This window comes from Sorex fumeus, unplaced genomic scaffold (assembly GCF_029834395.1).
Source record: "Sorex fumeus unplaced genomic scaffold, SorFum_2.1 ptg000063l, whole genome shotgun sequence".
Lineage (NCBI taxonomy): Eukaryota > Metazoa > Chordata > Mammalia > Eulipotyphla > Soricidae > Sorex > Sorex fumeus.
In genome coordinates, this window is record NW_026606120.1 from 11,417,111 (window position 1) to 11,438,758 (window position 21,648).

Sequence of the window (21,648 nt, forward strand, 5' to 3'; positions counted from 1 at the left end):
GGAGGATCACCAGGAGGAGCAAGGTGACACTTCCAAAGGTGACCACAGATGCACTCAGGACATCTTGAACACTGTTTTGTGTTTTTTTAATATCACTATCACTATCACCCCGTTGTTTTTCAATTCGCTTGAGCGTGCCCAGTAATGTCTCCATTCGTCCCTGTCACGTGCAAGTGTAGCCCCATGACATATTGGGGGCTCTTTCAGGGTTAGGGGAATGAGTACTATTCATTGTTACTGTTTTTGACATATCAAGTACACCACAGGTAGCTTGTCAGGCTCTGCCGTGCGGGCGGGATACTCTCGGTAGCTTGCCTGGCTCTCCAAGATGGATGGAGGCTTTGGGGGCAGCCTCTAATCACCTTTACAGGTGTTCCTTTTAATAATAAAAAATTGTTGCTTTGTGGGTCACATCCGGCGATGCACGGGGGTTACTCCTGGCTTGGCACTCAGGAATCACTCCTGGCGGTGCTCAGGGGACCATATGGGATGCTGCAAATCAAACACGGGTCAGCCATGCGCAAGGCCTTACCTGCTGTACTATCACTCCAGCTCCAAGCTTTGTGGTTTTTAAAATTTTGCTTTTACTTTGAGTCAAACCTGGCTGTGCTCAGGGCTTACTCCTGGCTCTGCACTCAGGGGTCACTGCTGGCAGTGCTCGGGGGATAATCTGGGAGGCCGGGGATTGAATTGGGTCAGTTATGTGCAAGGCAAGTGCCCTACTCACTGTGTTATCTCTCTGGCCCCTTAGACCTTACTTTTATTCTTTTTCATTTTTATTTTTTGGGGGCCAGGTATAGTCGTGTTACTCCTGGCTCTGCACTAAGGGATTATTCCTGGAAGACTCAGAGGACCAAATGGGTTGCTAGGAGCCAACCAAGGTCAGTGGTTTATTATCACCCGCTATATTATTGCTCCTCTTTATTCTAGTTTAAACTATTTATTTATTTATCTATATATTTGTTTGGGGGCCATAGCTGGTGATGCTCAGGGTATACTTCTGGCTCTGTGCTCAGGGATCATTCCTGGTGGGCACTAGGACCCCTGTGGGCTCAAATGCAGCCTGGCCGTGCGGTATGATTGTTCTAGCCCCCTTTATTCTATATTTTTTAAGATTAAGAATTTATTTACATTTCTTTACACCTGATTATACTTAAATTTAAGCATATACATTTTACTTTTACTTTTACTTTTATTCTATTTTTAAAGCAAAGTATTTTTTGTTAACATGGCAATGACATCATCAGGCCGAACTTCATCTCTATTCTCTTTCTTTGAGGTTTCTCTAGAGTTCTAACATGAATGAAAGTGAACAATGCAAACCAACAAAGAAATAAAATGAATCCCAGGTAACTTAACAAGTGTAAAACGTCTCTTGAAAAATCTAAGACAGGGGCTGGAGCGATAGCATAGCGGGCAGGGCATTTGCCTTGCACGCGGCCAAACTAGGTTCGATTCCCAGCATCCCATATGATCCCCAGAGCACTTCCAGGAGTAATTCCTCAGTGCATGAACCAGAAATAACCCCTGTACATCACTGGGTTTGACCCAAAAAAGAAAACAAAAAAAAGGAGAAAAATATAAGACATCTGTTTGTTCTGTTTGTGAGCAATTGGGCTTACTTTGAATTGGGGCTTACTTTGAAAAATCTGCTTTACATTATAGTGTGGTGCCATCCTGGGCATCTGCCTATCTTTTCTTGGAGAATACTCATACTGTGTAGAAAATCTACCTCACCAACTTGGGAAAGGGACTCTTCCTGCTAGCTGCTCAGTGAGGGATGGTGCTCAGCCACCACAGAGAGGAACCAGCTCGATGGATGCTTTCTCCTTCCGCCTCAGCTGTGGCCTCCATCTGTGCCTGCTCCTGAAGGCGGCTGCAAGTTCTCTCCTCTCACTCGAGGTGCTAATCCCCTTGCCCCCCATCAACAGGGCGGCAGCTGTCTGAGCGATGTCGTCCAGCCCAGAGGAAATAGTGGGGCCCCGAGCCAAGCTGTCTGCGCCTGCTGGAGGCCAGGGCTGAGCACCATTTCCCCAGACTTTCTTGGCAGGTGGAATGAGGGGGAGGGGGGTGTTGTGTTCCTTGAGACCCTGAGAAAACTGGGCAGAGCTTTGTAATGTCCAGAATCACACGTATGATGAGACTGTTTCTCAAGAATATTCCTGCTCTCCTTGGTCTGCCTCTCAGAGCGAGGCACTGCATAACAGTTGCTGCTCAAATTGTCATCCAGGGGCCAGAGTGATAGTACAACGAGGAGGGCACTTGCTTTGCAGGCAGCCAACCTGGGTTTGATCTCCAGCATCCCCTAGGGTCCCCCGAGTATCACCAGGAGTATCACTCCGAATCACAGAGTCAGGAATAACCCCTGAGCATCACTGGCTGTGACCCCAAACCAACAAAAAGCAAAAAAATCAATGTCTATGTGAATAGGGTCCCCAGAATTGTGCCAGGCACCTCTTACCCCTGTACATGGTACCCAGAATCTTCCTCTCTCTTTACTTCCACTCTTTGGGGAGGTTGTGCAGCGAGCATCCCTGCTGCTGGGCCCATCTCCAACCCTGTGCCCATATCCTCACAGGGTCCAGCTGCATGTCCCCGGGGTATTAGGAGAACCAGACAAGGGCCACTGTTCATGGGCTGCTGGAGCCAACCCTGGCTAGCTGCGGAGGGTGTGGGTTTGGATCCACTTACTTTGCAGAGCTGGGGCCACGGTCTTGGAGAACCTGAAGTTGGAGTTGACCCTGGAACACATGCCCGTGGTGTAGTAGGAGCTCCCGCACTCGTGAGACCAGAGTGGGCTGCAGGCCTGGGGAGCAGAGTATGCCATGAGTGGGGTCCCCAGGAAGCGCCAGTCCCTGCCGCGTGCCCTGGACCAGACTGTGTCTGAGAGTTGTGTGCCTGGATTGGGGGTGTGGAGGATCCTTTCCATAGGTTAATCGAATTCTTGCTGCCCTGGAGACCAGTTGGCTTGAAGTTGGAATGGGGAAAGCTTCTAAGAATGGTCCCCTACATCACATCACTCAGGACCATAATTCTTCTGTATCCAACCTGTCCCCCTATCCCTGCCTGCCAGGACAGCCTCCAGGTCTCCTGAGAGCTGTGTGTGCAGAAGTCCCTGCAGCTCCTTGCCAGATGAGCATCTGGCACTGGGATGTGCCCAGGGCTCTCTCCAGGGAGAGGAGGGTGCTACATCACTTGTTCTGATTTCTTCCCGAAGCACAGATATCCATCTCTCACCTCTCACACACAGATCAAGAGTTTCCAGGATTAAAATTTGGTGGCAATTTCCTTTGATTTATAGGCATAATTATTCTACTTTGAGTAAATTTCTTTAAATCACTTTTTTCTTTTTTAAAAAATAGACTTTGAGGCCCGGCAAGCTACTGAGAGAGTATCTCACCTGCACGCCAAAGCCTGGCAAGCTACCCGTGATATATTTGATATGCCAAACACAGTAACAACAAGTCTTACTGGGCCTGCTCGAGCAAATTGATGAACAACGGGAGGACAGTGACAGTGACAGACTTTGGGGATTGGGTAGTACCAGAGATAAAACCCAGGGTCTCATACGTACATATGTGTTCTACATGCAAGGCATGCGCTCTATCATGAACTCCTTCCTTTCTTTCTTCCTTCCTTCCTTCCTTCCTTCCTTCCTTCCTTCCTTCCTTCCTTCCTTCCTTCCTTTCTTCCCTCCCTCCCTCCCTCCCTCCCTTCCTTCCTTCATTCCTTTCTTTTCCTATTTTATAAGATTTTCTTTTCTCCAAGTCCTTTGTCCAAGTTGCTGTGACATAGGGTTAGGATAAATAGGAGGGTGACTGAAGACTGATCTCTGATGCCAGCACAAGTATTTGGAAGGGTGATGAATGCATAAAAAGATAGTGGATGATGGATGGTGAATGGTGGATGAATGGATGATGCGTGATAAATGGTGGATGGTATATGATAGATGGTGAATGGTGGACGATGGATGGTGTATAGTGGATGAATGGATGGTGAATGGTAGTTGGTGGATGATGGATGGTGGATGGTGAACGATAAATGGTAGATGGTGGATGGTGGATAATGGATGATGGATGGTGGATGGTGAATAGACGATGGTGGATGGTAGATGGTGGATGGGGGATGGTGAGTGGTGGAATATGGCTAGTGAATGGTAGATGGTGGATGGTGATGGTGAATGACAGATGAACTGATGATGGTGATGGATGGTGGATGGTGGTAGATGGTGGATGGAGGATGATGATGATGGATAAATGACTGGTGATGAATGGTGGATGGATGACAGGTAGATGCAGAAAAATGGGTGATTAGATGGGAAGATGAGGGAGTAGATTAATATATAGATGGAAGAATGAATAAATGAATTGATCAGGAGATAAATGATGTACTGGAGCTTGAATGGATACATAAAGGTAAAGGTAAAGGCCCTCCCGTTGATCGTCGATTTGCTCGAGCGGGCCCAGTAACGTCTCCTTTGGAGACTTTGTTGTTACTGTGTCTGGCATATCGAATACTCTCGGTAGCTTGCCGGGCTCTCCGAGAAGGGCGGAGGAATCGAACTCGGGTCGGCCATGTTGGCCGCTTGTAAGGCAAACGCCCTACCCGCTGTGCCATAAAGGTAAAGGTAAAGGCCCTCCCGTTGTTCATCGATTTGCTCGAGCGGGCCCAGTAACGTCTCCATTGGAGACTTTGTTGTTACTGTGTCTGGCATATCGAATACGTCACGGGGAGCTTGCTAGGCTCTGCCGTGCAGGCGAGATACTCTCGGTAGCCTGCCAGGCTCTCCGAGAGGGGCGGAGGAATCGAACTCGGGTCAGCCATGTTGGCTGCATGCAAGGCAAACGCCCTACCGCTGTGCTATGGCTCCAGCCCTAATGGATACATAGGATAATAAATAAGATTTTGAAAGTTGCCATTTATAAGAGCCCCGGCAGCTGAAGACCTCTGGTTCCAGCCACAGCCATGCTTAAGACCACTCTCCACATATTTGGACAAGCCTCATTCATGAAGGAACTGGCAGAGGAACCCAGGTATTGGGACCCGGGGCTTAGATCTCCAAGCCTGCTTGGATCAGGACTGGGCCTCCTCCACCCAGATCCCCCATCTTCCAGTATGTAGGCATTACACCCACCAATTGCCACGGCTCTGTGTAATCCCATCGATGGCCTAGACCCAGAGACTATAAAACCCAGCTCCTGGAAGCACGCGGCTGCTTTCACAGTCGTGGACATCTTATTATCTAGTTCTTACTCTGGAGAACCTGGCAGGCTCCAAAAGTATCCTGCCCGCATGGCAGAGTCTGGCAAACTCCCCGTGGTGTATTCAATATGCCAAAAACTGGTAACAATGATGGGTCTCATTCTCCTGACCCTGAAAGAGCCTCGAATGTGGCACTTTCTAAAATCTCAGGGCTAGGACGAAGGAGACGTTACTGGTGCCTGCTTGAGGCAATTGATGAACAACAAGATGACAGTGATACAGTGATTTATAAGGTAATGACTTAGCCTTCTCAACAGAGGCCCTGAAGATTGTGTCACAAACCCTCTGGTGTCTTTATCCTAACTTGTGAAGTAGGTGAAATGAAAATAGTAAGGAAGTGAGGTGCCTTGGGTTGGGGAGAGAATAGCAGGAAGCCTTGCATGTGTGTATGTGTGTGTGTGCGCGCGCGCACATGTGTGCATGTGTGTGTGCATGTGCGTGCATGCGTGTGTGTGTGTGTGCATGTCTGTATGTGTGTGTGTGTGTGTGTGTGTGTGTGTGTGTGTGTGCATGCACGTGTGCATAGGGCCAGGGCTGCTGCTTTGTTCTTGGTTTGGGAGTGAGACTGGGCTGCCTGTGGTCAAGTGCCCAGGACATCCTAGGCAGGACACTGCTCTTAGTGCCTGAGCGCCCCAGAGAGCCTCTCAGACTCCAGAGGGCTCCGGGAGGAAGCTGGGCATGGGAGCCACATCTTTAAATGGGCGGAGCTTCACACGGACCTTCTTTGCGAATCTTTCCCTGACTCTCAGCTGCTGTTGGAAGAATTGGAAGGATCCTGTTCCGAGGACCCCACCCCCAGTGGGGGCACTCCACTTCCCTTGAAGCGAGGGGCAGCTGGTAGCTGCGTGGTGCCAAACCTGAACGTGTTCCCCTGGGTGGGGACCAGAGACCTCCCGGGCATATCCTGTCCCTCCGGGCCTGGAGCAGAGCCGGGCCCAGGACGTGGGCTGCCAAAGTGAAGGCACAACCCCCAGGTTGTCTCGTTGTCCCAACTGATTCCAGGTCCTTTCAGGCTTGGGGCCTGGGACCTCGTCCCACCTCCCCGCCTCCAAGTGTATATGAATTAAGGGACCGGACTTTTTATCCTGAACTGAACCACGTCCCTACAGCTCAGTCCCAGCCCTGGAGGCTGCCGTGGTGAGCATCCGAGACCCATTTGTCCCATCTGCCCCCTTTGTCCCCGTGCCCCAGGGAGCCAGTCGGGGGCAGGAAGGGGGTCCACAAGGGGGTGCGGGCTCTTACCAGGAAGCTGTTGTCTTTGGGGTTGGTAGCCAGACTCAGGCCCAGCCGCATGTTGTCCTTGCGCTCGGACACGTTGGACAGCGTGACCCTGCCTGGGAGGGGGGAGAGTCCACTGTGAGGGTTTCCCGCCTTTGTTAGGTGGGGTTGGCGCCAGGCAGAGCCCAGTCCCCTTCTCCCTCCTCCCCTGCCCTGGAGCCTGGCTCTCCCCCATGTGGGGGCATCTCCTCACAGTTTCCTAGGCCCAGCCCAGACATGGTTCACTGATTCCTCACAACTCACTGTGTGAGGGGCTGGAGCGATAGCACAGCAGGGAGGGCATTTGCCTTGCACATGGCCGACCTGGGTTCGATTCCCAGCATCCCATATGGTCCCCTGAGCACCACCAGGGGTAATTCCTGAGTGCATGAGCCAGGAGTAACCCCTGTGCATTGCCGGGTGAGACCCAAAAACCAAAAAAAAAAAAAAAAACCAACCCCAAAACCAAAACCAAAACAAAAAAACCCCAACCAACCAACCAGCCAAACAAATAGAAAAACAGCCTCCAAAGTGTGGGAGAAATGAAATCTCAGAGAAGCCAAGCAATCTGTCCAAGGTCACACCGCAAATGCACAATAGGGTCTTCCGCCTTTCCGCCCAGCTCTCAAATTGGACCAAACCTTTTCCAAGTGACTCCCACCTTAGCCTCTTCAGTGCAGACCCCCACTGCCCCACCTCCACATTTGCTCCAAACCCACTTGGGATGGGGATGTGGCAGCTCAGACTTCTGTGCTTTCAGGCCCATTCTTCCCTTCCCCCACTTCAACCACCTATGTGTGATTCCCTCCTGGGAGCCAGTGAATAGCAGACCCAGCACCAGCTCAGATGCGATAGCTGATTCGGGGCTCACAGCGGGCTGGGCAGTGGGTCCCCCAAGCACCACAGGAGTGAGCACTGGGCGCAGGGCCAAGAGGAGGAAGCCCTGAGTGTGATCCAGATCCTCCACCCCCCATAGAGCACAATGAACAAGGTTTTCTAGATCATTCCATCAGTGAAGAAGGAAAGGTTTGAGCCTGGATCCCCTGCCTGGAGCAGGGAGAGTCAGCAGTGTGTTCAGTTCCTTAAACCCAGTATCCCGTCTCCTCTGCCGGGCGTCTGGTTGTGAGAACTGAGCACTGAGCAGGGAGCCTCCCCCATTCACCTCACCACCTGCGTCTGCACTTGTCACAGCTAGGAGGGGGCAGGGCTGGCCACGTCAGAGGTCAGGCCTCAGAGGCGGGTTTGCTGGTGGGCTGGGGGGTTCCCTGGCCTCCCCTGTTTTTAGTAAAGCTCCTGAAATCCACCCCTCTGGGGCAGTTTCAGAGGTGGCTGGGTCCCCCTTAGGTTCTGTGGTGCTTGGGGGTGCTGAGGCTCGGGAGGGGTGCCCGAGGCAGGGCTGGGCCTCCCACCAGGCCTTCCTGCCCACCCCCAGTTAAGGAACCTGCTCTCCCCTCCCGGATAAATCCCTTGCCTCCTTTGCCTGGCGACTCTAACCTCCAGGTAAGGTGGTGCCCGCTCCTGCCCCCTGCAGGCTTGAGACAGGGCGGGCCACACAGCCCAGCCTGGCACTCTCTCATGGGGGGGCACCATGGCCTGTCCCGTCCCTCTCTCGTGCACACACAAGCCTCTCCTCACTCAGCAGCACCCCTCCCCGCAGACCCTGCTCTTGCTGGGGGTCTGGGGTCCCCATTGGCCTTCCCTGGACAGAAGGGTGAGAACACGCATCCAGGCGGGGCTCAGTGCCTGGGCAGGCTGGAGGAAACTGGGACTCAGGTTCCCTGCGGAAGGACCCCCAGTCGGGCTGGCTGGAGAGGCTCTGTGGCTGGGCAGCCCTGAACTCAGAGCCTCTGATGCCTCAGCCTTCCCCAGTTATGCTCCTGGGCTCTGAAGGCATCTCTGGGTGTCCACCTGCTGTGGTGGGAACCAGAGTGAGAGAGGGAGGGAGGGAGAGAGGGAGAGATGGAGAGAGAGACCCACCCACCCCCGTTCATCCTTCTGTGGCCCCTCTTGCCAGCTCAACCCCCCCCCCCCCCAAGACCTGGCCCCTGCTACCCTGCAGCAGGTTCCTCCCTGCCCCCTCCTGCCCCTCCCCCTGACCCTTTGCCCTCTCGCTTTAGGCCTGCCCGTCACACACCAGGCTTCCGGCCCCTGGGGATGTGAGACAGATACTGCAGGGCCAGAACTCAAGGCTTCATAGCCCAAATGGAGCTTTATTTATTTATTTATTTATTTATTTATTGGGGAAGGGTACACCTGGCAGTGCTCAAGGCTTAACTCCTGGCTCTGTGCTTGGTACTCACACCCAGTGGTATTCAGGGCTTACTCCTGACTCTGTGCTCAGGGACCACTCCTGGTGGGGCTCGGGCACCTTATGTGATGCTGGGTTGGCCACATGTAAGGTTAGCTCAGTCCCCCCATCCACAATCTCTCTGGCCCCAGATGGAACTGTTGCTTCCTTCTGATCATAAGGCGATGCCTGACCCCCACTGCCCTCTAGCACAATGTAGGAGTGTGCTGGGGGAGGGGATGTGTGTTAGTCGGTGGGCGGGTACTCAAGTGGGTGGTACACCGCCTCCTAGAAGGCCTCAGGGCCTGCATGCACTCCCACCAGGCCCAGTCTTCTCTCTGGGAGGGTTAGGGAGGGTGGAGAGCAGACACCTGAGTTGGAGCCCCGGGCCTTTCACCCAACAGCTGGGCAGCTGCCCTCACCCCTGCCTGTGCTGTTCTCTTGATGTCCTTCCCTGTACGATGGGGGCAGTGGTGCAGTTGGGCCCCCGCGGGGCTCTGGGAGGTTGGGGTTCTCCGAGTCCCTGTCCCTGGCCAGTACTCCTTACCCAGGTTGAGCTTGGTGCAGTTTCCATGGGCCACTGGACACTTGTACACGTCTCCCGTCTTCTGGTGGCCATTGGTTTCCAGCGGTGCACCCACCACCAGCCTGGGGAAGATAAGAAGGTGGGTAAGGATGCCGGGATGGGGGGGGTGCCTCCCACCAGGGTGGGATGCTGCAGGCAGAGGGCAGGGGTCTTCTCCAAGCTCTTGTGGAGATGAGAGAAGCACACAGATCTGGCCACAGAGGATGAGGCTGCCTGGGGGGAAGGGGCAGGGTGAGCTTCCTGGAGGAGGTGGTGCTTGAGCTGGGCTTTTGAGGAGGAATAAGAATTAAGTTATGGACAGCTCAGTGGAACATGAGGATTGGCATATATTCACACTGGAATACTATGCAACTGCCATGAATGATGAAATTGTGCAATTAGCGCAACATGGAAGATATCATGTTAAGTGAAGAAAGCCAGAGAATGGGGCTGGAGCAATAGCACAGGGGGTAGGGTGTTTGCCTTGCACACGGCTGACCAGGGTTCGATTCCCAGCATCCCATATGGTTCCCTGAACACCACCAGGGGTAATTCCTGAGTGCAGAGCCAGGCAGGATGTGGTATTTAGAGTAACTGGATGAGGGGATGCAATGGTTTAAAGGGTGGATGCCCAGATCCACTCTGGTCCCAGAGGATAGGGAGGAGAAGGAAGGTAAGAGTGGAGGGGAGGGGAGGAGAGATAGAAGAGAAGCAATGGGGTCAGGGAGTCAGGGACAAAGGTGTTAGGAGACGATAGAGCCGAATATCCAGACACAGAGTTAACAACACTGAAATAAAGAGACCCGAACTTTAACAATGAAGCTGAGAAAGGTTCCTGTCAGGAGGGCAGGCAGAAGGGTAGGGGATGGGAGGGAACCGGAAGTCAACACTGGGGGCAGGATTGGTGATTGCATGTAAAAATCCCAACTATGAAGGACTTTGTAAGTCACCATACTTTCATAAGATAAAATTTGGGAAACAACAGCAATGAAGAGTCAGGTGATGGGAGGAAGACCACGGAGGAAGGATGACCACAGAGGTCATCCAGACCAAAACACTCGGGCTGCCTGGTCTGCAGGGGCCTTGTGCAGCCCTTTCATGCCAGTGTTTGTGATCTAGCCTGGGGCATGACCCTTAGTGGCCACAGCTGCCCCCTGAGCACTGAGATCTGTGCTCAGAGTAAGCAAGACAGCCAGTGGGGTCACCTGGCTGTGCTTTTGTGGCCTTTTTATTTTGGGGGGGGGAAAGGGTCTTTGTGGAAATTCAGGAGAGAGCTCTGGATTCAGAGTGAGGCCACGAGGAAGACCTAGGAGAAAAGGTCAGAAGGTGCCGTTGGGGTCCACAATGCAGACACACACACACACACACACACACACACACACACACACACACACACACACACTCTTCCCTGGGACCTCAGGTGCCAGGAGGGTGGGTGGACCCACACCTTGATTGGACTTCCTGGCCTGTGGACACGGGAGTCTGTTGTGTGAGCCAGCCCTATGCTGGGTTTGATACCCACTTCTCCTTCAGACACACACTCCCGGAGAAACGGGGCCCACCAGGCTTTCCATCTGGTTGAGCTCCCCGTGGGCCTGGGAGCCTGCAGTGAGGGCACCCCCAGAGCAGCAGAGAATCCACATCAGCCTGCCAGTCCCCAGGTTGCCTCCAGGGTCTGCAGGGTCTGGAGGGAAAGGCCAGGGAGGCCGCCTTCCTCAGGGCTCAAGGGAAGTCCTGACGTCAGCCTTCTTGGCTCTGCCCCTTCCTGCTGCCCACTCTGCCAGATCGTCCACCTTGGACAAATCTGGACCTTCTAGGCCTTGGGAGTGAGGTGGCTGTCCGCTTCCTGTGTGGGTGGTACTGACTTGAGTGTCTCCCAGTGATGCCTGGGCCGTAAGGGGAAGGGCCGGGGCTCCCAGGGCCTTAAACCTGAGGCCTGAGGGGGTCACAATCACAGGGGGTTTGATTTATTAAGGTGAGAGGGGTTGGCCCTGAGGTTCAGGCTACACAAGGCTTCAGGGTCTCCCGGGGTCTCCTCAGGAAAAGAACGGAGGTCTGAGGCAGCCGTTAATAGAGCTCTGTTTGAAATTAAGAGTCTATGAAGCAAGAGGTGAGGTTTCTGCCCCGGGGACCAGATAACGACTGCTTCTAAATATAGCCCTGATGGAGCACGCCTGTTTCTGACTGGCAGACTTTCATTGGCCCTGTAAAATCTGGCTGTCTAGACGCTGCGATTTCTGGTTGCTCAACTGTGGGAGTGACCTGGGGTCAGCGCCGCACTGCTCTTTCCATTCAGGAGAAGAAGGAGGGTCTGTGAGCCAGAGTGGGGTCAGAGGAGGCTGGCTCTAGGCTGCTGCTTGAGACATTTCCACAAGGACTTTGCCTGCAGGGCCCCCTGTCCAGTGGGGATGCTCGCTGGACAGGCTCCCAGAGCACTGTGCAGGGCACTCTGGGAGAACCCAGCCAGTAGGGTTTGGATTGGAAAAGCCAGGCCCCACCTACCTGCAAAGTTGCTCTGCCATGTCTGCCAGAAGGTGCCCAGCAGCTGAGAGGTGACATGCTGGCTGTGTATCCATGGGGTCTGGCTCTGAGAAGCCCCTCAGCCGTGATGGCCCCCCGTTCAGACCTGCTTCATCTGTCTACCCAACACCCTCTTGCCTGAGGAATTTTTATGTGACCTGGGTTTATAGGTCTACAAACCAAACCTGCCTTGCTAATTAATCATTAAGCTGATGTGAAAATGATCCCCACACTCAGTTTGGGGACCCCACACAGGGTCCTAATTCAAAGTTATCCCAAGAAGCTGCACTCTTTGGGCTGGGATGCCAGAGAGGGGTCTCCATCTGGGCTCTGTCAGGTGGTGTGACCTTGAGGTGACATTGAGACCCCAGACTTGGGCTTTCTCAGTCGTGAAGGGGCTTGATAATTCCTACACCTGGGTACAGAGATGCACTGTGTCTGAAAAAGTGTGTGTGTCCTCCAGAAGCCACGGATGGAGTGAGCACGTGACACAGCAGCCCTATTGGGGCATCTGGCAGAAGACTAAGAACCCTCAGCACAAGAAGATCCATCCTGCCCCAGCCTTGTGGTGTCATTGACAACAGCTAGATCGTGGGAGCCATCGAATGCCCCATCACAATTGACTGGATAAAGAAGAATTGGGTACGTTTATACAGTACAACCCGCCTCAGCTATCAACAAGAGAATTTGCCATTCACAGCAAAACGGAAGGAAGTTGAGGGGATCATGGGAAGGGAAGTAAGAAGGGAAGAATTGGATGGTTTTAATTGCACACAGTGTAACAGAAAGATAGAAATACATTGATGAATAGCCAAAATGAATTGAAAAACTAGATTGGCAATAGAATGAGGCTGTCTGAGGGGAGAGAGAGCCTAGAGTGAGATATTAGGAGGTCTAGAGAAAGGGAGTGGGCTTGTGTATCAGAACGTTATCTACTCTGTGCAAGGAAGAAGCTTGCTCAGTTCTAGAGAGATAATGGAAAATCACCACAATATGGTGACTGTTATCAAGCATTAGTGACAAATATAAAACAAGTGGAGCAGATGGCAAAGTATCAGAAGAATGAATTCAGGACAACAGAACGGGACAGTGGGACAGAATGAAGGGCAATGGGCACGGCCCTGAGGAAACAGAACACAGTGGTCTTGGGGGGGATGGGAGTTGGGTTACCCTGTGCTCTCGGCTACACCCTCCCCACCTGTCACAGCCACAAGTTTTGTAAGAAAAACAAAACCTTCCCCAGAATGAGAACTCACACCCCGAAAAGTATTAGTGAAAAACAGGACCACGGGCCGGAGAGGTGGTACAGTGGGTAGAGGCTTGCCTTGTACACAGCCAACCCGGGCTTGATGCCTGACACCCCATCTGGTTCCCTGAGCACTTCCAGGAGAGATGCCTGAGTACAGAGCCAGGAGTCAGCCCTGAGCACTGCTTGGTGTGGCCCAAACATAAAAAGAATAAAAGAAGATCAGCTCTAAAATCCCCTCCTGATTTCTGATCTTCTGCTTCGCAGGTGAGCAGGGCTGTTGCAGGAACAGAGGCTGTGACAGGCAGTGAGACACTTGGTGGCTTCCTCCAAGCCCCAGGTCCTGACAACGGCCACTAGGTGATGGCCCTGTTCGCTCTGCCCCAGACTGGCCACGTTCTTTTTGCCACTACCCGCTTCCGGTCTCATGATGTAGGCAGTATAGGGCAGGCCCCCTCCCAAGGCAAGGGCAAAATTTTCTGGGAAGAAATAGCCCCAAAGTTGCTTTGAGAGGCTGGTAAGACCCTCAGAAGAAAACAGGTAAAAAACAGGAACTAAGACCTGATAAGACCCTCATCCATCTACAGTAACAGACCCAGAGAAGCTTCTGCAGGAACAAAAGGCCAGGAAAGGAATTTCAAAGAAGACCATCACTACTCCCAACCCCCATGGTGACCGCCTTAGCAACAGAATTTGGCCTAAGTACAAGCCCCACATGGGGGCAGGTTGCAGAAACCCTATAAAGGCCACCTTGAACAAAGGCCCGAGCCCAAGTGCTGCTTGTGCCCACGTGGCCGAGCACATGCACTGCCTGAGCACATGTGTCACCCACATCTCCCCTCTTGGGATATGTACTTTCATGCTTTCTTGTCTAATGCTGGGGTGTGTGTAGGGGTTCTCTCCACCCTTGGAAAAGTCCAGGTTCTCTCTTGAGCACATTACTCTCCACTCTCTCCCAGTTGCTTCCCCCGCTTCCCTTCAACACCTTCAAATAAAAACTATATAATTTCACTGCTTGTCTACTCCTGAAATTCCTTTCTTCGAGTTGAGACAAGATCTCAGTAACCCTGGGTCCCAGGTGGCAGAGGCGGATGGGGAGAAAGTGACTGTCTTTCTCCTCCCCGCTTCACATGAGCCACCATGGGGCCCACCAACATCACTCCCACACCTGGTTGCTTTGGGGGTGCCCACCGTGAGGAGGGCGTGGAGTCGGGCTCAGTGGCCTGTTCTAGATGCACAAGGAGCTGACCGGGGCCTTCCAGGTGGTGTCAGGCTGGGACCACTCCCCCTGGGCAGCATCCACAGGAATTTATGTGCCTCCCAGGGCTCCCTGGACAAGGCCGCTGCCATCCTGATGCCTGGGCCTGGCATGTGCCCACCAGGCTGGGGGTCCTGAGGCCTCAGTTTGGCCTGGCAGGTGGCAGGAGACGAACACAGACAAAACATTGGCATTACCCTGAGCCCAGCCAAGTCACTCCTGAGGCCTGACCGCCCCCCATGGTGGCCCGATGCAGCCGTCACTCCTGGGGTGAGGACACCCTGGTATGCTGCGAGCTCTAAGGTTGGGGGTGCAGAGGCCCTTTCCGTGGCTGTGGGCTGCGCCCAGTCTCCTGCTCCCCGCCCCACTTCAGGCTGGGAGGGGCATTGGGTAGGTCCTGCCACAGCCCTGGGGAGACTGCTGAGGGCAGGACGTGACCTGTAGTGCTGGGCTCCTCAGACCCCAATGGACACAGGTGAGGGCAGTTGCCCCTGTGCCATCTCACACCCTCTCCAACCAGGTTGCTTCAGTGCCCGTCTTGCTCCTACCTATCCCCTCCTTTGTTATTCATTTATTTAAAATTTTTATTAAAAGCTGGGCTGGAGCGATAGCACAGCGGATAGGGCATTTGCCTTGCATGCGGTCGACCTGGATTCGATTCCTTCGTTCCTCTCGGAGAGCCTGGCAAGGTACCAAGAGTATCCCGCCCACATGGCAGAGCCTGGCAAGCTCCCTGTGGCGTATTCGATATGCCAAAAACAGTAACAACAAGTCTCACAATGGACACGTTACTGGTGCCCGCTCGAGCAAATTGATGAACAATGGGAGGACAGTGCTACAGTGCATTAAAGCACCATGATTTACAAAGTTATGGATAGGTGGAATTTATATATACTATATTCCAGCACTGATGCCACCATCAGTGTCTTTCCCCCCCACCAGGATCCCAGAGTCCTGGGACAATCCCACACGTCCCAGCCCTCCGCCTTCACAGGTACATTTTAAAGTTGTATCTCAGTGTTGTAGACGCTGTGGTTTGGATACAGCTGCACCACTTCCCCGCATCCCCCATGGACCCAAGGACCCCCGTCCCCCATTACTTCCCTTCCTCATCTTCTTCCTTCACCCCTCAATTTCTTTCCTTCTCTGACCTTCTCCCTATATGCCGTATTCTAGGGTCAAGGTAGATCTAGGTATCCCGCCTTTACCACATTGCATTTCCTCATCCAGTTTTTCTATTCATTCATTCATTCATCATCCTGTTATTCATTGATTGCCTCGAGCAGGCCCCAGTAACGTCTCTTTCATCCTAGCCCTGAGAATATATTCAAGGCTCTTTAGAAGAATGAGACCCATCATTGTTACTGGTATTTGGCATATTTGGTACGCCACGGGGAGTTTGCCAGACTCTGCCCTGTGGGCAGGCTACATTCGATAGCCTGCAAGTTTGTTCAAAGTGGGAATGAGATAATAAGATGTCATGAAAAGATGTTCTGATAAGACGTTGCGCGGCCGCAAATGCGGCCACGCGGTTCCGGGAGCTGGATTTTATAGTCTCTGAGTCTTGGCCGTTGATGGGATTACACGGCGCTAGGGGGCCAGGTGGTGGGTGTGAACCCCGCCTACTGGAATTTGGAGGATCTGGGTGGAGGATGCTCGACTCCAATCTGAGTAGGCTTGGAGATCTCGGCCCCGGAACCGCGTGGATTTGTCCCTCTGCCAGTACCTTCATGTGTGCGGAGAGTGGTCTCAGCATGGTGGTGGCTGGTCCTGGAGGTCTTCGACTTTTTTTATAAACTGAAACTATAAAATCCAGTTTTTCTATAGACCACATATAAGTGAGATCATCCTGTGTTTGTCTTTTTTCTTCTGGCTTACTTCACTTACAGTTCCAACTAGGTTGCAGCAAATTGTGTAATTTCACTGTAAAATGGAATATACTATATAGTATTCCGTCGTGTATATATACCACGGGTTGGAGTGATAGCACAGCGGGTAGGGCGTTTGCCTTGCACGCAGCCAACATGGCCAACCTGAGTTCGATTCCTCGGCCCCTCTCGGAGAGCCCGGCAAGCTACCAAGAGTATGTCGCCCGCACGGCAAAGCCTGGCAAGCTACCCGTGACGTAATCGATATGCCAAACACAGTAACAACAAAGTGGAGACATTATTGGGCCCGCTCTAGAAAATCGATAAACAACGGGAGGACAGTGACAGATATATACCACATCTTCATAATCCATTTAATCCATTCATCTGTTGTTGGAGAAGGGTTTATTCCAAATCTTTGCTATTGTACTGAGGACTGTAATGAGTAATGGTGTACATATGTTCTTCTGAATGAATGTTTTTCTGTCCTGGGGATAGATACCCAAAAGTGGATTGCTGGGTCATATGGAAGCTCAATTCTAAGTTCGCTGAGAACTCTCCGTCCTGGTTTCCACAGGGGTTGTACCAGACAACATTCCCGCCAGCAGTGGATAAGATTTCTTTTTTCACCACATACCCACCAACACAGATTGTTTCTACTATTTTTGATATGTGTCATTCTCGCTGGTGTGAGATGGTATCCGTTGTCATCTTGATTTGGATTTCTCTGATGGAAAGTGATGACGAGCATTCTTTCATGCTCTTACTGGCGATCCATCTGTCTGATTCAGAGAAGTCCCTGTTCATGTTCTCCCCCACTCATTGAGAGGATACTACTTTGTTGGTCTTTGTGAGTACTGTATAAATCCTGGAGGTTAACCCTGTACTGATGTGTTGAATGGAGATATTTTCTCCCACTCTCTTTAGTTTCAGCCCGTGTTTCTTTTTCCATGCAGGAGATCTTTAATGTGATTTAATCCCATTTATTTACTTTTCATTCTGTTGCCTTTTCCAGTAATAACAGATCACTGAAGACTCCTTTGAGGTCCAAATCTTGGAGCATTCTTCCTATATTTTCCTTAATGTACTCTACAGTGTTTGGTTGGATCTTTGATCCACTTTGAATTGTGAACTTTTGTGTAAAGTGTGAGACATGGGTCCAGCTCTAATCTTTGCGGGGTTCTCCAGTGTCCCCAGTGCCATTTGTCGAAGAGGCTGTCTTCATTCCATTTCATGCTCTCAGCTTCTTTGTCACCTCTGACACCCTGCTCTTCCTTCAAAGCAATTTCGGTCTCTAAACCTTTTTTCTTTTTTTTGGTTTTGGGTCACACCCAGGATTACTTCATGCTCTGTGCTTAGGGATCACAGGGGGAGCTCTGGGATCCCTGTAGGGTGCCAGGGATCGAGCCTGGGTTGGCTATGTGCAAGGCAAGTGCCCGACCCATTGTATTGTTACTCCAGGCCCTAAACCTTTTCAGGGGTGACATTCCCATTAGGAAAAAGGTAAAGTGTAGCTCAACAGGGAAGATTCCTGTGTAAATTGTTCTTGTGAACAACTGGAACATCAACAGTCTTGTTTCTTCAGATGAAAGATACATTGAAAGCAGGACTTGATTTTCCTTGGGGGCCATACCTGGTAGTGCTCAGGGCTCCCCACTGGAGGTGCTTGGGAGACCATATGCCAGGGACTGAACTGGAGTCGACCACATGCAGAGCAAGTGCTTAGCCTCTGCACTATCTCCGACACAGGATGTGGTCATTTGACTCTACTGCACTGTTTAGCACATCCTGCTTGTCCCATGGTGGAGATCATCTCCTTAAGAGCTGATACAAAATCCTGCCTGCTTCAGGAAGCCCTCCCTGATTACCCCGGGCTTTCCCATGGAAACTCAGGCCCCATCTGCTGGCAGCGGGGACCCATCAGTGCTTCTGTCTGTCTATAGCAGAGACTGTTCTGGAAACTTCTGACTTTGCCTGGCACAGGGTTGCTGGGAGGCTGCCTTCTGTGCAGAGGCATGGCAGGGTGAGCCGACTGCCCTCCATGGTCAGCACCGTTACCTTCCCTGACTTCCATGTCCTTTTCCCCAGGGGACTCCCACATCTCTTTGAGGACCTAGGGAATGTGGCTCTGTCTCTTCTCTAAGGATCAAGACCAGTGAGGCTGGTTCTCTACCTCACTGTACTGACACAGGCTAATGTGTTTATCAGAGTGAATCATAGGACTTCCTGGAAGTTCAGTACATAGAATCCCTTTTTTCCTGGATGCTGAACTGTGTGGACGCAGGCCTGAAACTGTTGCAGCCACCTGTGAGGATGAGGGGTCGGTCTGAGCTGATGCACCGAGAAGTGGGAGGATGGAGAGAAGTGGATATTCTGAAGACATTGTGAACTCCTGAATCAAGTTATACCTGAAGCAGGCACTGATGCTGAACTTCTCGGATGTAAGCAACAATTTCTTTCTTTCTTTCTTTCTTTCTTTCTTTCTTTCTTTCTTTCTTTTTTTCTTTCTTTCTTTTTACGGTGTAAGCCTGTTTGAGTTTTCAGTACCTTTAACTATAAACAAACTGCTTGAGCAATTAAAAGTACATAGTTAAAGTTACCCTTATAAATTCTGTATAGAGGAGAATCTACTTCTCTATACAGAATTTATAGTGAGAATTTATAGAATTTATAGGATAAGTTCAGTAAGAGGGGAGCTGATTCGTGTCCCACAGTCATGCTCCGTTAGGGGCCGGTTCTTCCTGCGTGAATGCTGGGTACATTTACAGGCATTGGACACACGATTTCCCTCTGGTGTTTCAAGTCAAAGTGCACTACTGTGCCCTGGCCAGGCTTGTGGGAGCAGACGTGCTCTTGCTCCAAGCATGCCGACTCCAGCAGCCCGTCGGGCAGGGCGCCTGCAACCAAAGGCTCCCGGCTACCTGGATTGGTGCCTCAGCCATTGTCAGTGTGAAGGAGATGTGGGGTTCTCACTCAGCCTCGGTCTTGGAGGAGCAGGGCAGGGCAGTGCTGAGTCTGAGGCAGAACATAGGCACATGGGTGCTGACCCCTGTGCAGTGCTCTGTGAGGGTGGTGCTCCAGGCCCTGCCCAGCAATGTACCAGTCAATGTCTGTACAGGTGGGGGCAGTTGCGCTTAACAGCATCGGGCAGAGTGGAGACCATGAGCACAGAAGCCCGTACCTAGGTGCTTGGAAACTTCCAAGTGATGCTTCCCAGGCAGAGTCAGAGGGAAGGTGTGTGCCCCTCAGCTCAGCCTCTCAGCACCTGCCACAGCAGTGGCAGCCCCTGGGGACACTCCTAGGGAGGTGGAGATGGCTGATTCTCCCTCTGGGCTCCCCACGTAGTACTCAGGGTTTCTGGTGTTGCTTCTGGTCATGCTTCACCGAGTGGGCTGCCAGGCTCGGTGCCTGGGATGATGACATGCTGGAGGGGGGGAACCACCTGGCTGTTGCTTCAGGGTCATCAGGTCAACCACCTGCAGATGCTCGGGGAGCCATGTGAGGCCAGGGATCAGAATGGGGGCCTTGCATTCACAAAGCATGAGCCCTGATCCTCTACTGCTGCCGCCCTGCCCCGGTCATCTTATACTCTCAAGAGATCACTTTGGGTGCCTTGAGCAGGATGTGGTCTTCGGTACCGGGACTCTGTGTCCAGTGCTCTCTTTATCATTGTAAAGCCCCCTCCCCTCGGGATCCTCTGGCTCCCTTTTCTCATCTTCTCCCCTCCCCGCTCCTAGGCTTCCCGCCCCTATGCCACCCCCCACCCCCCGTAGCCCCGGCTACATGCTCTCTGGGCACATTTTCCTGTTCTGAGGCCTGGTAAGGACCCAGGCCTGGAGCACCGCAGGTTGAGGGAGCCGGCAGAGGAGAGCCAGCCCCGGCAGTGAGGCTTTTCTCTCGCTCCCTCCGCGTGGAAAATGTGATCGCCTCCAGCCAGCGAGAGTGGTGGCTAATGTGTTCAAGATGGGCCTGAAAGTGCTGAGCACAGCAAAGCCGGCAGAGCTGGGTGGGGGCAGGGCCGCCCTAGCTGGGGCCAGTGCAGGGACTGATCCCACTGCAGCTGCCCACAGGCCTCCCAGGGCTGCTGGAGGGGCTTTGGGACCCCTGGAAGATACAGATCCTCCATTAGTCAGCACAATCCCTGTCCTGCCTTGCCATACCCTGTCCCCCCCCCCCCCCAACCCCCATGCCACCACAAGCAAGAATCCTTCTTATTTTTTCTTTTGCTTTTTTGGTCACACCCAGCGATGCACAGGGGTTACTCCTGGCTCATGCACTCAGGAATTACTCCTGGCGGTGCTTGGGGGACCCTATGGGATGCTGGAAATCGAACCTGGGTCGGCTGCGTGCAAGGCAAATGTCCTACCAGCTGTGCTATCACTCCAGTCACACAAGAATCCTTTGTGTATTAGTGAAATGTTTGTTTTGATGGTTCATGCCATGAACCACTTTGGCTGGGTCCGATATTTGCTCAGTCATGATTCTGTAAGTTGCTGGTTTGGGGGTCACACACTGCAGTGCTCAGGGGCATGGTGTCTGCCCCTGTTAGTGTTCAGGGACCACTGGATGGAACCCAGGCCTCCGTGAGCAAACCATGTGCTCCAGGCCAAATGTCTGACAAGGCCGCAGGTCCAACGTTATTCTGGATATGTCTGTGAAGTAGTTTTGGGCGTGATTCACTTTGAAGAGGGCAGATTGAGTCTATCAGATTGTTCTCCCCAATGTGGCAGGCTTTGCCCAATCATTTGAAGGGCCGATTAGCCCCAAAATGCAACTCTGCTGAAGAACAGAGACCTCAACTTGAGAGCCTGGGAAGTGGAATCAGGGATAGCAGAAATGTCTACTCTTCAGGCAGGAGCAGGATGATGACTGCCAGCATCTCGGGCTTTGGACTCGTCCTGGAGTGCTTCACATTGCCAGCAGCTAGGATCTCAGGAGTCAGCCCCCTACAGTGCATCTCCTTCTGCACAGACTCTAGGTGAATATAAAATGGTATGTAGGATGTAGCACACGCTTCTTTATTTTGGTTTGTTTTGCTTTGGGCCACACCTGGAGGATCTCAGGGCTTACTCCTGGTTCTGTGCTCAGGGATCACTACTGGCGGTGCTCAGGGGACCAAACCTGGGTTGGCCATGTGCAAGGCAAGTGCCCTTCCAGCTGAACCATCTGTCTCACCTCTAGACATTTCTTTCATCCAGCTGCTCTCGATGCCCCTAAGATGTTAACTTAGTGCTTCTATACCCTCTTAATTCATTATTTCCTGTTACTGATCACTCCTGCTCTCACATATTCATGGAGTTCCCCAAATGCACCTGCACGGGGCTGCTTCTAACCAGAGGACAGTGTAGAGAAAGGAATCCTTGCATTCTTGCCTTTTGCTTTTTA

At 52.3% G+C, this 21,648-nt stretch overlaps 1 protein-coding gene across 1 annotated transcript in view; it reads right to left on the reverse strand.

The window, feature by feature from the left end:
• The window catches only part of ITGA11 (integrin subunit alpha 11), a 110,221-nt gene that overhangs the window by 44,469 nt on the left and 44,104 nt on the right, over positions 1–21,648 (reverse strand). Inside the window, exons 3-5 of the mRNA XM_056127500.1 lie at positions 9,354–9,454; positions 6,505–6,596; positions 2,692–2,806 (exon numbers count right to left, since the gene is read on the reverse strand). Coding sequence (XP_055983475.1) covers positions 2,692–2,806; positions 6,505–6,596; positions 9,354–9,454 — 308 coding nt within the window. The remainder of the gene's footprint in view (positions 1–2,691; positions 2,807–6,504; positions 6,597–9,353; positions 9,455–21,648) is intronic.